The 16,910-nt window shown below is 43.6% G+C and overlaps 1 protein-coding gene across 10 annotated transcripts in view; it reads left to right on the top strand.

Moving 5' to 3' along the window:
- Positions 1–6,084: 6,084 nt before the first annotated feature.
- The window catches only part of AFAP1 (actin filament associated protein 1), a 48,887-nt gene continuing 38,061 nt past the window's right edge, over positions 6,085–16,910 (top strand). For 4 of the 10 annotated variants that reach the window (XR_004691827.2, XR_009558079.1, XM_035103428.2 and 1 more), the window contains exons 1-4: positions 6,085–6,148; positions 13,846–13,974; positions 14,892–14,989; positions 16,682–16,790. Coding sequence is in view for 8 of the 10 variants with exons in the window: in XM_035103428.2 (XP_034959319.2) it covers positions 13,848–13,974; positions 14,892–14,989; positions 16,682–16,790 (334 nt within the window). In the remaining 2 variants the exon portion in view is untranslated. Of the gene's footprint in view, positions 6,149–6,328; positions 6,525–6,923; positions 6,944–6,964; positions 7,241–10,285; positions 13,975–14,891; positions 14,990–16,681; positions 16,791–16,910 lie in introns of those variants that run through there. The other 6 variants (XM_035103432.2, XM_035103433.2, XM_035103429.2 and 3 more) reach the window with 6 other exon arrangements.

Raw genomic sequence — 16,910 nt, 5'->3', positions numbered from 1 at the left:
CATTTAACGCTTCACATAAGTTACTTGTTTTTGTGTGCACAATCAAGACTGCAATGTGACCAGGTATACATTTACTTTGCTTGTGTGAACAGAAAATTCACATGCATTGTTACATATGCAAATTGAGTCTGCTTCACATCACTGATAGCAGGTTCATTCCCATGAATCATAGCTACACGGCTGAAGTTGATTCTCAGTTCCCATTTCATCTGATTCATAGAATCCTAGAGTTGGAAGAGACCACAAGGGCCATCCAGTCTAACCCCCTGCCAAGCAGGAAACACCATCAAAGCATTCCTGACAGATGGCTGTCAAGCCTCTGCTTAAAGACCTCCAAAGAAGGAGACTCCTTGGCAGCAAATTCCACTGTCAAACAGCTCTTACTGTCAGGAAGTTCTTCCTAATGTTTAGGTGGAATCTTCTTTCTTGTAGTTTCAATGCAGCATTGCTTAAGTACCCTGAACAAAGGTTGCACGCACACATAGACGCACTGCTCCCCAAATAAGTTTCATTGTCTCAATTGAAGTACAACCTACCTTGTTCACTTTTTGTACTTCTTACATAGCCATTCTTCTAACTTTGGCTGTTTGCTGTAATATCTGATTCTCAACAGCTTTGGGCAAAGTGAATAGATAAATTAAAATTCAAGATGATGGAAGGAAGTGATATGGTAGCTCTCCATGTTAGGTTTTGCTCTTGCTTTACGTGTGTGAAGTGCATTACCCCCCAATTATCATTCCCCTATTCATGAAGTTATGGAATGCATCCTGTTCCTTAGAGGTCTGTCTCCTCAGTCACTTGTCACTGCCATAATATGTGGAGGGAAGGATGCATGTCTGAATGTGAACAGCCAGCACATGGCCTTGGAGCCATAGCCGGATGAGATTTCTGCATATATATATATTGATGAAAATTCCTCTGTCCTCCACACATAGAGATGTGTGATGGCTATAACCCAGTGGTTCTCAAACTTTTTTATTGATAAGAAATACACTGTAAAACAAAAGGAAACAACTCATAGCAATCTTTGATTTATAACATAGAACACAACTATATGCAATCACGGGATATCCAGAAAGTATAAAACAATGCAGCTGCATAAGAACATGAATCTGGACAAAAAAAGTTGTCAGAGCCCGAGCACGATTCAGAATCACCTGGGCACAAAAAAAGTAAAATTAAAAATTAAAAATCACCCCCCCCCCAAACGCAGAAAATTGCTATGACTTGTAAAAAATCCCCCGAGGTGGGCATGTAGCCCCCCCTCCAAAGAGGACATGTCCAGGATTTCCTGGACGTATGGCAACCCTAACAATTTTCTTTCTTGTTTGCCTGCTTTGTTACACAAGGAAATCTTTAATAAAAACTAATTTAAAAAAACAAAATGATTATCCTCAGAATCACTTGATGCTCTTGTTCTCATTTTGAAAAGATATCTATCTATATTCTGCAAAAATAAAATAAAAAATAATACTACACAATATTGAAATGTTTGTTTCTTTGACTGTCCTAGAATCTTCCAGGAACCTGTGCCATCCTCTCCTGCCATACCAGTGTGGTATGCCACACCCATTGAGAACCGCTGCGTATTTCAATCTGTAGCTGAGAGCTGGCAACCTATTCAGTGCTGGGCCTTAGCTCGGAAAGATGTGAAATGAGAACATAGATCTGTGGTCCTGGGCAACAGCAGATTACATTTCCCTCAATTGCAGAATATTTCCCCACAAAGAGTTGAGGGTGGCGTTTCCACACAGGCTTGAGCACCTATCTCTCCCCCGACTCCATCCAGTCCACTGTGACAGGACTAGAAAAAATATCTGTATAATAACTTTAAGAGAATCTGCCAGACAGAACAGGCCACACTGGGCTAAATGGATCAACCACAGCCAGTGTGGTGTAGTGGTTAGCGTGTCGGCTAGGTTCTGGGAGACCAGGGTTCAAATCCTGATACTCAGTCATGAAGCTCACTGGGTGCCCTTGGGCCAGTCACTTTCCGCCAAGCCTACCTTGCAGAGTTGTTGTGGGGATTAAATGAGAAGGGGGAAGACCATGTACCCCACCTTCAACTCCTGGGAGAAAAAGGTGGGGATACAAATGCTGTACAATGCATGAATAACTACATCTCCCAACAGCCCCAGCCAACATGTTCAATGCTCAGAGGATGATGGGGGTTGTAGTCCAAACCATCTTGGTATGTCTAGTTAGAGTTGGATTAAGACAGTTATTGAGGGAGAGAGAGATGGCAGTGGTTAAGAGAAAGTGGCTCCCAACTGCCCTTTGATGTAGTACAGTACTGCAATCTCTACATTGCAGGTACGTTTCCAAGCACAATTCAAAGTGTTGGTGCTTAAAGCCCCAAACCAGGCACCCCCAAACTTCGGCCCTCCAGATGTTTTGGCCTACAACTCCCATGATCCCTAGCTAACAGGACCAGTGGTCAGGGATGATGGGAATTGTAGTCCAAAACATCTGGAGGGCCGAAGTTTGGGGATGCCTGCCCCAAACAGTCTCAGCCCAGTAGACCTAAAGGTGCGTCTCCATCCCCATCACTAAGGTCCAGCTCCGAGGGCCTACTGGCGGTTCCCTCACTGCAAGAAGCGAGGCTACAGGGAACCAGGCAGAGGGCCTTCTCAGTAGTCGTGCCTTCCCTGTGGAACACTCTCCCATCAGAAGCCAAGGAGGTAAAGAACTACACAACTTTTAGAAGATGTTTTTAACGTTTGATGTTTTACTATGTTTTTATATGTGCTGTAAGCAGCCCAGAGTGGCTGGGGAAACCCAGCCAGATGGGCAGGCTATAAATATTATTATTATTATTATTATTAGGAGAGGGGTTGGAAGATTGTATTTTGTGACAATCCTGTAATATAATCCAATGTTATTACTGTACAAGGAACATTTCCCAATACCAGGGGCGCCATCTAGTGGGGGTTGGTGGCCAAGGCCCCTCTCCAAAATTTCCAAGGAGGGGGCTCGGCCCCCTCAATATCCCACAGCCTGCCGGCCCTATTGGGTCTTCCTGCAACTACTGGAAGGCTGCACCAGCCTGCATGGTGTCCAGAAAACCAGTGGGGACTAGTGTGCTTGGCGTGAGGTTCCACTGGCCTGCACAGCATCTTCCAATGCTGCAGGGACCAGCACGGCTTGGTGGAAGGCTGCACTGGCCTGCCTAGTGTTAGGCGACGTGTGAAGTCACATGTGCACACTAGGCCCCTTCAAGCTTGGGGGCAACGCGGCGCTTGTGCACAATCCCAGAAAATATATTTAAGGAGGCCATACCACACTTGTGCATGCGCTCTCTCACTCACTCTCACACACACAACTACATGCATTCTGCAAACACACACACCATAGCCACACATGCCTCTCATTCACACATACACACACACAATTTACATATGTTATTTATATTATTGATTTATTTCATAAAATTTATACACCACTTGATTTTTTAAAAAAACGCTCAAAGCAATTTACAAAAGGACAAAACAATAGATACGAGAAAAATTAGCAACCGTACTTTAAAACATACAAAAGCTGAAATACTAAAACAGATTAAAATTGCCTCAACATTTTAAGCATCTGCACAGCTGCACATGCACCTCTCCCTCACTCTTTGTTCAAGCACATCTCTCTCTGCCAGTTTAGACCTCAATTGGCATATAGGTGAAGTTCACATTTTGTTTTACCATTGACTGGTTAAAATTTCAGTTGTCTCACAATGGAGTTCAGAGCCACCTCCTCACAGGGCTGCATGGGGCAGCCCCATTCCCAGCTAGACAAGCCCCCACTTTCATTGTTTGATGCCTGTGTGAAGGGGTGTTACACACATATCAGTACATAGGCCTAGAGCTCTTCTCTGTGAAGAGAGCCTGTGCTAAGCAGCCTCCTCTTTGTGCAAAGGAACTTAGTACATGTCTGTCATTCCATGCAGAGAGCGCTGAATGTGTGGCCAAGGGGAGTTAGCCTGTGAAGGCTAACACGAATGCTGTTGATAAAGCTTCAGGTTAAAGTTAACGTTTATATTTCGGAGCTTTCCTTCTAAGCAACTACATACTGACAACAATATTCACAGGGGTTTCCTTCAACCAGGGGTGGCTAATCCCTTGGGGCCATGGATCTATGGTCAACTTTCTGGGGGCCTCATTTCCAAAAAGGTGTGGCCAAAATGGGCTTTTTAATTGTGTGGCAACAAATTTAAAAGACAAACCGGGCACAATACTAATAATCAATCAATCAATCAGACTTTATTCGACCGTCAGTCAGAAATAAACATACTAATAATAGAATCTCAGAAGGAGGCTTGCAGAAGTGGTTAGTGTGTGTGTATCATACCCTCCAACATTCTTCAGATAAAAATAGGGACATTTCTCCCTCCCTCCCTGACCCTCCTCAACATCCCTGCAGAACATTAGCACACGCCAATAAATAAATTTTAGACAGGGGCAAGATTAGACACACACACAAATTTTTAAATCAAGACTCCTTGTGTTCTGCTCTGCCTTTCTCTCCCCCCCCCCCATGGCAGCTCTGCCCCTCGGAGCCAGTGTGTCCCATAGGGCTGGGCCACGGTGGCAGCAGCCGCGCCCCCCCCATGCCCTCCAGCAACTGCTACAAGCCGCCCAAGGGAGGAGGCCAGCAGCTGTGTCCATGGGTCTCACAACTGCCTGGAGTATTGTGCAGCTAGACAAAAGAAGTGTTGGCTTGTTCTACACATTGGAAAACATGAAGTGCTTCCCAGCTGGAGAAGCCAAGCTACTCCTTACTGGTTTTAAGGCAGAACTGTGCAAATTTATGAAGGGTTTTCAACTGTGTTTATTCTTGAGGGAGACTAAAGGAGCTCCCCCCTCCCCCGACTTACACCATCACCATACTTCTATAGACATTTTTATTATGCGTCATCTTTAGAAATCCCTGTCTCCTTTCACTTCATTTTCGTCTAGTGCTAAGCAGGGAGGTGCCACCATTTCTGGCACCTGGAAATGCAACTACACTTCTAAATCCTCAAGTGTAGAGGGGAGTGACCCAGAATACACATTCAAACAACCTTAGGCCAGGTCATAATCCCCAGTTCCACCAGCTTTTTTTATAGTCAGCTGGCGGGGTGCTTAAATCTTCCCAGGGTCCTGGCCCCCATTTTAAAGAGGATGCACCACCAAGGCAGATTCCACCTGAAAGTACTAAAAGCATGCACTTCTGTTGGGACAAAGCTATGGGTGTCACAGGCCTTTCAAAATACTATTGCAGCAGCTACTGTAGGGTCATGGGGAGTAAGTGCTGCTATTCTTCTGTTGATGGCAGATTTTCCTGCCCATGGTGAGGATTTCAGCAATTGTCAAGGGTTCCTAGTCCAGGCATGCTCCCTCTGGACTACGTTCCCATCAGAGGTCCACCAATCCACCAACCTAAGGCAGGAGACTGAGAAGAGAAAGGATAGCCATCTTCAAATGTCTAAAGGGCATTTCACATGGGAAACGGAGCAAGCTTGTATTCTCCCATTACGGAAGGTAGGACTCAAAACCAGTGGATTCATATCACAATAAAGACTTCTGCCATGGGTTGTGATTCCTGCATTACAGGGGGTTGTACTAGATGACCCTTGGGATCCCTTCCAACTCCATGATTCTATTAGGATCCCTTTTATAAAATATAGAACTTTAAAGGCACAACAGCTACTATTTATTTCAGCTTCTTCCCACAGGCCACGAAGGATCATAAAAGCTCAAGAAGAGACCCTTCCTCAGAGGTAGGAGGCAGGAGACCACCTGACCCGCTGAGGATTCGGAATCCGGAATCCGGCTTTCCCTCAAGAGGCCTCCGGAGCGCAGAGCTTCGCTTAGCCTTTTGCTCCGGCCAAGTTGGGCCGAGGGGGATTTGGAGGTGCCGGCTGGATTCAGCGGCGCAGCCACGCGAAGGGCGACTTCAGGCGGAGCCCGAGGAGCAGCTTCTCCGCCGGACTCGGGCGAGGCCGAAGGGCCCCTCCGCCATAGCTGCCAAGTTATCCCTTTTTTTAAGGGATTTTCCCTTGTGCTGAATAGGCTTCCTCGCGAGAAAAGGGAAAACTTGGCAGCTATGCCCTCCGCCCGCTCTCTGGGCGCGATCCAGACCCCGGCTGCATCATTCCGCGGCAAGGAGCGGGCCAGCAGAGGTAGGCCGCCGGCTTCTAACCCAGCGGAAGTCGGGCGGGAGGTCATCCCAGGAGCCGCGCTCGGAGCTCCGCTTCCCCATCTCCTCCTGTCCCGCCCCAGGGAGAGTCTGGCAGGCGAAGCCCCCCGCCCCATTTCTCCAGGGCTGCCCCCTCCCTCCTTTGTTCTCTCGGGCCCCGCCTCTCCCTCTCCCTTTAGCTCGCCTATTGGCTCGTGCAGCCGCCACTCGGGGTGGGGGCCCGTTTTGGCCCCGCTCCCCGGCCGAGAGAAAGCGAGAGCGCGCTGGGCTGGGCAGGGCTGCCGGGCGTCTCCCTTCCTTCCCCTGCGCTGGCTGCTTCGGCTGCGTCTGCAGCCGCCGTGGGACAAGGCGGCCGCCAGGTAAGGAAGGCGGGCAGGCAGGCAGGCAGGCAGGAGGGCTCGCCAGCCCCGCTCCCTGCTCTCCGGCTCCCTGCGCCCTCTTGCCAGCCGGCCAGGCGGGCGCCCCGGAGCGCGGAGACAAAAGGCGGCCTCCGGGAGCCCCGGCCGCTCCCTCCCTCCCTGCCAGGCCCGGAGCGCGGTCCGTGGCTGCGCGTGGAAAGGGCGAGGGCGCTGGCGGCGGCGCGGAGGCGGCGCGGTCCAGGCTGAGGCGAGCCCTGCCCCGACTGGCGGCTCTCGCGCTCTGCCCCGCGTCGGGTGATGGGCGCAAGGGGGGGCAGGGGGGCAGCTGGGGACGGGGCTGCTGGGCGAGCAGCAGAGGCTGAAACTGAGTTGCACTTTTGGAAATTCCTGTCAGGGAGCAAGCTATAAGGCAGCGGAAGGTAGCGGGGCATGTTACCCGGGGTGTGGGGAGGGGGCCCGCGGCTGTCTAGCCAGTTTGGTCTCACAATCTTATCCTGGAAAGGCTCTAGAGGAGCCTGTCAGCCTGTCTGTCTTTCGTTTAATGAGAACTCTTCAAAATCCGGCAAAAGTTAGTTGCGAGTAGCAACACCCATTGGAGGCAATGGAATTGGGGCTCTTGGTCATTGACTGAGCGAAGTCACGCAGAGTTAAGCGGATATCCTGTGTATATCTTCCTAGAAGCAAGTTGTGTATTCAGTTGGGCTTACTCAACCCAGGTAAATGTGCGCAAGATTGCCTATTGTGTGTGTTTGGCTCCTGATGACTTCTGGCAAGGAGACTGAAATGTGCAACCCCGAGTAAGTAGCAATTGCTGGTGTCTCGCTCAAGGATCAAATGACTTACCGTATGTAAATTGGTACTTGCCTGGTGCTGAGGGGAATTGCTTCCAGGTGACCAGGGATACATTTATTATTATTTGTTTGCATTTTCCTCTTCCTAAATTAGCCTGTCAGTATGCTACAAATTGCTAACATACATATTTGTAAGCAGGTAGGTTAGTAAAAATCTTTGAGGTAGCAACTTTTGTGGATTTCCTAGCAACCAGCTGCTATCAAAACATATTGTTACTAAAGCCTGATAGAAATCTGACTACCTGGCTAAAGGAACAGTTAAGCTATACTGCAGAATGTGTCAGGTCAGTTCTAATTAATAAATTTGTGAGGATTAAGGAAAGCATATAATTGGATAATGGATATGAAAATAATTGTGATCCTTAAAAGTATATTAGAGTAAGGAATGTAGAGCAATTGTCATTGTTACAATTTATTTTTCATTCTTTGAGAAATTGTTTTAATTTCTACTCCCAGGTTTTCCATTTAAAAATACAAAATTATAGCTCAGGAAAGTATTGCTAACAGAAAAATGTGTAGAAAAATATGCTTCAGACTGAGAGAAGGACATGATGAAGTGGAATATCCCTAGATACATTTCACTCATATTTTATATTTCTAAAAGTTCAAAGACTGGTTCCACTTTCCACAGAATACACCTGGTTTCTTTCTTCACTTTAAATATTGGCGCGTAAGTGCCACTGTCAGCAGAGTATTCCATACTTAGATATTTTTCATATGCTTCTTAGATGCTATCTCCCTGTAACTAGCAGATTAGTTCATGAATTCCTTCATCATACAATTAAAAATATATTCCAGCAAACTGTCTTGAGGACATAATGATCTCTAGCTTCATTTATTTATTATTATTTTTATTGCATTATTTTATTTTTTAATGTGGAATATTGCCTTTCAAATGTGTTTTGGGACTGAAGTATGGAGCACAGTGGACCCAAAATTTGTTTTTTATGAGGTCTGCTACAGTTAGGTCTTTGTACATAGGAAGTGGTGTTGGGGACTGAAGTAGGCTTTTGGACAATGACCTCCTGGGCATGTAGTACATTTGCTTCAATATTGGTTGTAGCTGCATTTCATAAAGTGGCGGTTGTTTGTTAACCAAGTAGTTCTCTTTGAAGCTACTTACGAAACCCACAGACAACAATTGGAGTTTGGAGAATGAAAGCTACTCCCAGATGATTTGAGGGCTGATGATGATACTAGAGCTAGGAAATGAATGAAGCACAGATTAAAAGGAGGATGTGGAATGAATTATATCCTGCACTTTTTTTTGGCTGGTGTTGCCTTTTAAAATCAACTCTTATTTTAGAATCTTGAATGTACCGGTATGATTTACATCTACAGTAGTTCCTTGACAGATGCTTTCACAGCTGTTAACTTCCAGACTATGTGAACTGCCCTGGGATCTCTGAGTATAGAGCAGTATATTATTATTATTATTATTATTATTATTATTATTATTATGTCAGCGACCTCTTTGGAAGGAATGCACAAGATGGTATCTGTTGGCAGTCATTCATATCATTGTGATATGGTTGGCTGGTTTACTCACTGTGAAAGAACAGTCATGGCCTTGACAAAAAGAATAATAGAACAGTAGGGACCCTGAGGATCATCTAGTCCAACTCCCTGCAGTTCAGGAATATGCAGAAAGGTTGTTTTCTGCTGCTCCAGAGAAGCGGAAACAGAGCAATGGATTCAAGCTACAAGAAAGAAGATTCCACCCAAACATTAGGAAGAACTTCCTGACTAAGAGCTGTTCAACAGTGGAATTTGCTGCCAAAGAGTGTGGTGGAGTCTCCTTCTTTGGAGGTCTTTAAGCAGAGGCTTGACGGGCATATGTCAAGAATGCTTTGATGGTGTTTCCTGCTTGGCAGGGGTTTGGACTGGATGGCCCTTGTGGTCTCTTCCAACTCTATGATTCTATGCAGCAGTTCCATATGGGGATAGAACCTGCAACTCTTGGTGTTATCACACCACCATGCTCTAACCAGCTGAGCTGTGCAGTTTTCTTAGTGTCTCTCAGTTGTTCTCTTTCTCCGGAATGAAGAATTCATCTGCATGGATGCAGTGCAACACAAGGTGTGTTCATATGTGTGCGTGGTTTGGGGAAATGAATAGGTAGAGGAACCTAAGAAGAGCCTGCTGGATCAGGGCATTGGCCCACCTGGTCCAGCATCTTGTTCTCACAGTGGCTAGCCAGATGTCTGTGGGAAACCTGCAAGCAGGATTTGAGCACCAGAGCACTCTCCCTTCCTGTGGTTTCCAGCAACGGGGGTTCAGAAGCATGGCTGCCTTCAGAAGCAGGCAAAGAGAGACAGTTTAGTAGGGGTAGCTGAACTTGAGTACCACTTTAGAGCAGTGGTTCACAACCTTGGGTTTCTAGCTGTTTTTGGACTACAACTCCCATCATCCCTAGGTAGCAAGACCAGTGGCCAGTGATGATGGGAACTGTAGTCTGAAAGCAGTTGGAGACCCAAGGTTGGGAAACACTGCTTTAGAGCAGCCTGCCATAACTGCTCTCTAGGAGTTGGATTATAGGACTTAATATTTTCGGGGGGGGGGGCTCTCAGTATTCAAGGGACGACCCATAATGATGTGTCTGGTCCTTCTGATCTTCTGGATGAACTGGTGTGTCTGATCTCCAGTGCTTTCTCATTCAAAGGAATTTTAACCTCACCACTTGGAAATATGTGTGCTGTGTACTAATATGATGGCTGGCAACAAGCAGATGAGGATAATGGTGCACTATTTTGCCAATGGTGTGCACTCTCTAGGGAAAGATTTCTTTCAGCGACTCTTGCCAGAATTATTCTTACCTTGAGAATGTGTTACTTTGATAAGTTTGGAACATGTAAAGATGAATTGTTTGCAGTTGTTGCCCATAAAATCAGACTAAAATTTGCTGGTGATCCTTTGTTTTAATTCAAGGTTTGTTTGGTCTGCCATGCTTTCCCCTGGATTCTGTGGTTATAAAAGAATAAATGAAACTGGAGTCATACCAAGGGGGAACCTAGCAGGCTGGTGTTGAGTAACTGCATCTTCCTGAAAAAGCTACCACCTTGATCTGGGTGCCAGTTCATGCTTAAATGTAAGCAGTTGTGCCTCCCCAGACATAGGTGTGTCTGTGATCTTCTTGGGAAACACTGGGATCTTCCCTCTTAAGGTGGTAGACCAGTCAATTGACTGGTGAAATGCTGACAAATGACTTTGTTATTTGGCTGTTGTCCACTATGTACATGACAGCTTAACTTTTTATTTATTATGAATAGCACTAGAAAGAATGATATTTGCACATTTTTGTTGTGGTGGAGATGGGGTGTGTATGCTCGTTTTGATCACTTTTGGCAAACTGATGCCTGATGCAATGTTTCTTTTAGAGATTTGTAGTCTCTCTAAGCTACACCCCTCTGCATTTGGCATATAGCTGCTCAACTTTCTCCAATTAGGTGTGGTTCTCGTGTTTTGGAGTGCTAAGCCAAAGAAACTCTTGGCATCTGAACTCCTTCATTTGTGGAGAAGTAGTGCAGAAAAGGAATGAAGAGGTATAATGGCGCATGGCATTTCAAACAATTTGCAGACTTGTAAACACTTTGCCTCTGTTCTGCTGGATTACTTGGCTAATAAGACATATTGTCTTTTGAAAACTCGGAACGTTTTGCTGTGTCAAAAGACACCTAAAAAAATGATGTGAACAGAATTATGTTTTACTCTGGTTACTGTGTCAACTTCAAACTTATGTATGTTGTTTACAATTAAAAGATTGAAAGCATAAGATAAAAGTATACATCACGGAAGTTGAATCACAACAGAATAAAACTAGCAACAGTGTAATGTGAATTATCTCTGACCATTGATATACTAACACTGAAACTTGTTTATGACTTAGTTCTCTCTTGGAAGTTCAAATACCATCCATACCCTCCCTCGTGTTAATGGAGGATGGGGTGGGGAGAGGATTATGAAATACATTGTAAGCAAGACCTCTGTAAGATTTGCCTCTACTAGTTATTTGTGTGTGTCACAGCTGTTTTCTACAGACAGTTGGCAGCTGCACACTCAGACAGATAGGCCATGCCAAGTCCCATTGTGAGTGTGACCATTTTCAGCCATATGTTGATGAAGGCTTGATTACGTTGATGGTAATGGGGAGATTTAATGAAGGATTTTCCTTTTTTCTCCTTTGCCAAGAAACATGCCTCCCCCTGCAAAAAAACCCTTTCAGTTATACGGCTAGTGGTAGGTTTTGACTTGGTAGTACAAAATATAAAATCATTTAAATATTTAAGAGGGAAATCAAACGTGTAATTCTTTGTGGAGGGCTAAGGATAAAATCAAATGAAAAGCGCTACTAGGAATTGCAGGTTGACAAAATGAAATGGCAAATAGTCTACTGGCTCTTTATTTGCAAAGGATTCTGTTGGTGCAGAAGTAATTGAAATCCCATAAAAGTTAGAAATGTGTATTTGTTTGCAGGGTTTGATAATTCAGTGTGGTGGTGGTGTAAGGAAGGCAGGTGGCAGCAATAGCTTCTTAATTCTGATATGAGCCTTATTAATTTTCAAGTGAGCAATAGAAGCAGCTGGCAAGATGAGAAAAGCCATCCCAGTTGTAGTGTGGTTAGTGGTTGTCATTGCCTGAGCAATGGACTCAGCTGGGTGCAGCCCTGATGGCCAACTAATGAGAGTCTCCGTGTAGGACAAACATTCCTCCTGCCTTTGAGATGGTATGGGGATAGGCATATCAGCGTATTTATCCATATTTTGTTTACACTTAACATTTAATATGCAGCAGATATGTAGAGCTTCTCATCATGTGTGTCTCATAATTGGAAATGCATGCTCCATCTTCTCTTAACGTAAGAATTGTCTTGGTGGAAGAGAGCAAAGCTCCTCCTCACTTAGCGTTCTGCTTTCAACACGGCCAGCCAGATTTCTCTGGGAGCTCACAACCAGGGACTGGCTACTTCTCCATCAACATTGGGAGGGAGGTTATTGGTTTGGTTGGTTTATTCTGTATTTTTATGCTGTGAACCACCCTAAGATATTCAGATGACTGGCATAAAAAATGAAATAATTTTTTTTTCTAGTTCTGTTAAAAGCAATGTAAGCTTGTGGCCATGATTAATAATTATCCACGTGTTTGTACACTTACATCTAAGTGTTCATATACAAAATTTTGTTTCTGAGAACATCTGAACCAGCCAACCGAATTAATCTTTACATTCCTTAGTTTTATAGTTTTGTTGAAAGTTAGGCTTGTTTATTACGGAAGGGCTGTCCCTATTTGTGTCTGCCCTTCCTTGTTGTATCTTTTTTTTGTTAACTTTTCATAGAAGAAATGTGCTGCCAGATGAAGGGTGAGGATGAATATATACCACCTGGGAATTGACCTGCTCTTGTGATCTCTCAGTTGTGCTGCTCTCCCCTAGGCAACATAACAACATTTTCAATAACTGTATCTAATTAAACCTTGCTTCTCAGAAAGTTACTTGGTTATCTTAATGGATAGCCTTAAATAAAGGGTGATGTAGTTTGATAAATAAATCTAGCAGTTGATTTTTCCATGGCATCAGAAATTTTATGGTCAATAAATCTCTTTTTCTTTTTCTTAGAGAACAGACAATGTTAACTCTGTGCTATACTGTCAGTACATGAAAGATTTGTTCTAATCTATTAAGGCTCCCTGCATTCAACCGCCTGGATCATCTTAGCTGCTCTGCTACTTTTTCTCTGTGCCTTTGCATATGAAGGGCAGCTTCAAATGTTACTAGAAAGCTCAAAGCTCTTCCTCATGGTGCCTCAGACATCTAAAAGGTGTTTAAATCACATATTTACCCTAGGATGTACAGTGTCCTGTTTCACCATCATCAGCTGGCAGTGTAGGGCACTTTAAACTCATCCCATCCCTTGGCTTCCAGATGTTAATGTTTGTACATGAGCATCAATAAAGGGAAGGGTGTGCTCTAATGAGGGGGTAGGCAATGCCTGAACTGGCTTTGCTGCAAACTGTTTATCCCCCTGTCCAAGAGATGAGCACTTTCTGAATCCTCTAAGATCGCTCATTTTCTTGACAGTAGTCTAGAGGCCAGAAGTATGTTGTGCCAAATAAACAGACTGTCCGTAAAGGTGGACTATAAATGCAGAAATGTGAAAAATGGCATCAAGCGAAGGGTTAGATGAAATTGGTTTGGGTGGTGGAATTACCAGTTGGCCATCTTACCCCTATCCATAGAACTCTAAGTGTGCTTTCCCTTCAGTTGCTTGTCACTGGATTGCCTTGGCATAAATACCATTCCTACCTAAGGGGGAACTGTTGTTCAAATGGTCTCAAACAACAATAGACAGGAAGCTGCTATGTACAATTTAAACCACTACCAGCAGCTTCCTTTTACAGTTCTGCTAGGCTGCCTGTTCTAAATGTCATTTTTATGCTTATTTTCATTATACGAAATTGTTTTTATTTTGTTTCAGCCATGGAAGAATTAATAGTTGAACTACAGCTGTTTCTTCAGCTTCTGGACCATGAATACTTAACAACCACAGTCAGGGAGAAAAAGGCAGCTTTGAGTAACATTCTTCTGAGGATACAATCATCAAAAGGTTAATGCCAGGTTTATGTTATTAGCATATGGTATGGAGCGAGGTAAGACTGTGTTTAACCCAGCACACTAGGAAAACAAAGTTCCCCCCTCCTCATCTTGTTGCAGTCTGGCTTACAGGTTCTGCACCCAAGTAGAACAGCTTTGGAACATTCTAGAGCAGAGGTGAGAACCCTTTTCAGCCCAAGACTGGCATTTCCTAGTGGCCAGTCTTACAGGGGTGATTTATGCTGAGGGCAGGGAGTATGCTCAAATTGGGCACAAATAGTGCATGCCTCTAACAGGGAACAGGGGTGTTTCATGGAGCTGAGGGTTAACTTCTCAGCACAGCAGTTAGGCTTGAAAGCAGCTTCTGTTTTAGCCCAACGAAAGGCCGTTTTCAAGTCTCATTTCCCTGTGTGTTTGGGACTTCTTTTTTAAGGGGTGGTGGTGTCACAGCGCATAGAGGGTGGAGGGTTGATTCCTTACTTTCTGAGCCCTCTAAAACTGCTACCCCATGGCATTTTGTCTTGAAAACAGCCATTGGTTTCAGTTGAAGGCTGTTTTCAAGTGAGGAGGGGGGCTTTGCACTGGATAGGCCACAACTCTCACTAGTGCCCCATTCCCAGAGGAAAGATTTGCATCATTCCCTTCATGCCTCAAGTGGGAGGCAAGAGTGCCTTGCCATTCTTTTCTCTGAAACTCCAAGGATGTTCCCTCTTAATAAATTTTAGTGGCTTCTTAAAATAAGGAACCATAACTCCCCTCTTGTTTTTATTCTCATTTAGCAAGTCATTGCCATTGTTTTATGTAATGTGTCATTCTTTCTCTCCCACCCCATGTCCCGTGTGTAAGCTTTGGGTTGATGCCATGGTAAGCATCACTGGCTCCATTAATTAATATCAATTTTACATAGTCTTTCCCCCTTCCTCACATTAGATTTTGAAATAAAAGAAAATGCACAGAAACAAGAGGTTACCAGCAACTTGCCTGCTCCTCCTCAGATGCCTCTACCAGAGATTCCTCAACAATGGCTGGTGAGTATATTCTAAGTGTTTGCTAATGGTGAAGAGATCTTTCTCGATTTTTTTAATAGTACACCTTTGGAATTCATTTACCTATTTGTTTATTTGAATGTATAACCCGTTCCCTCATATCTATTTAAAATGTGAAAGCATATCCAATAGGATTATCTGCCATACTTTTCTTGCCATACCTTCTACTTGTAGAGCAATTTGACTTTCACTTTTAGCTAATACTGTCCTTAACAGATGATCCACCAGGTCTTCCTGTTCATACTTAAATATCATTGAAAGAAATTTGCTTGTTGAATATTCCCAGTGTTTCGTTTTCAGTGAAGGTACTACACCAAATTTTCACCCAATTTTAATTGATTTCTGAATTTGATGCCTGCCAGTTAATATTTTGTTATATTTGATAGCTGACATGTTAATCAGTCTCAGTTGTTTTCATACTTCTCTCTTCAGGGAATAATTGCTCTATTAACATATGCCAAGGAATTTATCCGTGTTCTGCACAGAATCCCTGAACATTGTACAAGATGCTGCATTGTGTTCTTGGGTCTTGTACTCACTTGGGTCTTTCTGCCCATTGCAGACCAAGTGTACAAGCTGTCTTTAATCTACTCTTCCAAAGAACTCAGGGTACCCTGGGACATAGTGTGAAAATCAATAGAAGTTAATATTAGACAGTATTTGACAGCTAGCCTATAATTGTCTTTAACTTACAGCATTTGATAGACTATATTTGTTAATATTTAGTTATTTGATAACATAAGTTGATAATTAGTATTTTGACTGTGGATAATTTATTTATTTAGGAGAATTAAAAACAAATACAAAAATACCACTAATTTCCCATTTTGACACAATGAACAACTAAATAGTGCATCTTCTTAGAACATTATGCATAAAAATCAGCTTCACAAAAGGAAATAAAATTCTGCATTGTAAAACATAGCAAACTGCCAAAAGAAAAATCCTTTAAGGACTAGAAAATAGAATATAACAACTAAAAAGCATAATTTCCACATCTTAAACAACAGGATCAACAATTGGGCAAAAGAAAAATCAAGTTGTTCTTCCCATCCACCATATGTTAAAGCAATCACAATCCAGTTGCATTCCCAGCCCCCTATTCAACAAAAACATAATTACTGCTAAAAATACATCACATTCTGTTCCACCCAAGCACATTCCATACACGAGCAACACATTCACACTAATGAAACACAAAACACTCTAAACTAATAGGCTCATAATTACTATTCTAGGACACTGTCAGATCACACTCTTGACACTGTTCCTACAGTTCAGCTTCCCATCCTCACTCAACAACATACTCACCTACTTTGTGAGACCCAAACAAACCTGGACAAATACTGACATACAAGCAATAATCCATAAACATTCCCATGAACAAAGCATTCATCCCAAGCACTTGCCCTGAGAAACACCCTGCCAAAAGAGAGTCAGGGGGTGCCTTCTGTGCCAACTTCTAAATACCTGCTGAAAAGTTTTCTGCTGCGCCAGGCCTATGTAGGCAATTAGGAGTACACCCCCCACAATGTTGTTTTAAACTTTTTAATTATTTTATTTACTGCTTTTATGTTTTTATATTGTTGTAAAACGCTGCGATAATAGTTTTTTTAATACAGTGGTATATAAATGTTTTCAATAAAATAAAATAAACTTTCCTCCCCCATTTAGCCACCAGATAATGGTCCACCACCATTACCTTCCTCATCCCTTCCTGAAGGTTACTATGAGGAAGCAGTACCACTCAGTCCAGGAAAGGCTCCAGAATACATCACATCCAGTAAGTAAAAGATACACAACTAAGTAAAGTCAACTGCAAACAGGGGAAAAATGCAGACAATACAAACATATATAAATTTCTGAACAAAACTGATAAACCTGTTTTAGCTAAACTAGATTC

The sequence above is a fragment of the Zootoca vivipara genome, chromosome 8, assembly GCF_963506605.1.
Source record: "Zootoca vivipara chromosome 8, rZooViv1.1, whole genome shotgun sequence".
NCBI lineage: Eukaryota > Metazoa > Chordata > Lepidosauria > Squamata > Lacertidae > Zootoca > Zootoca vivipara.
This window is presented reverse-complemented; position numbering and strand designations above follow the sequence as displayed.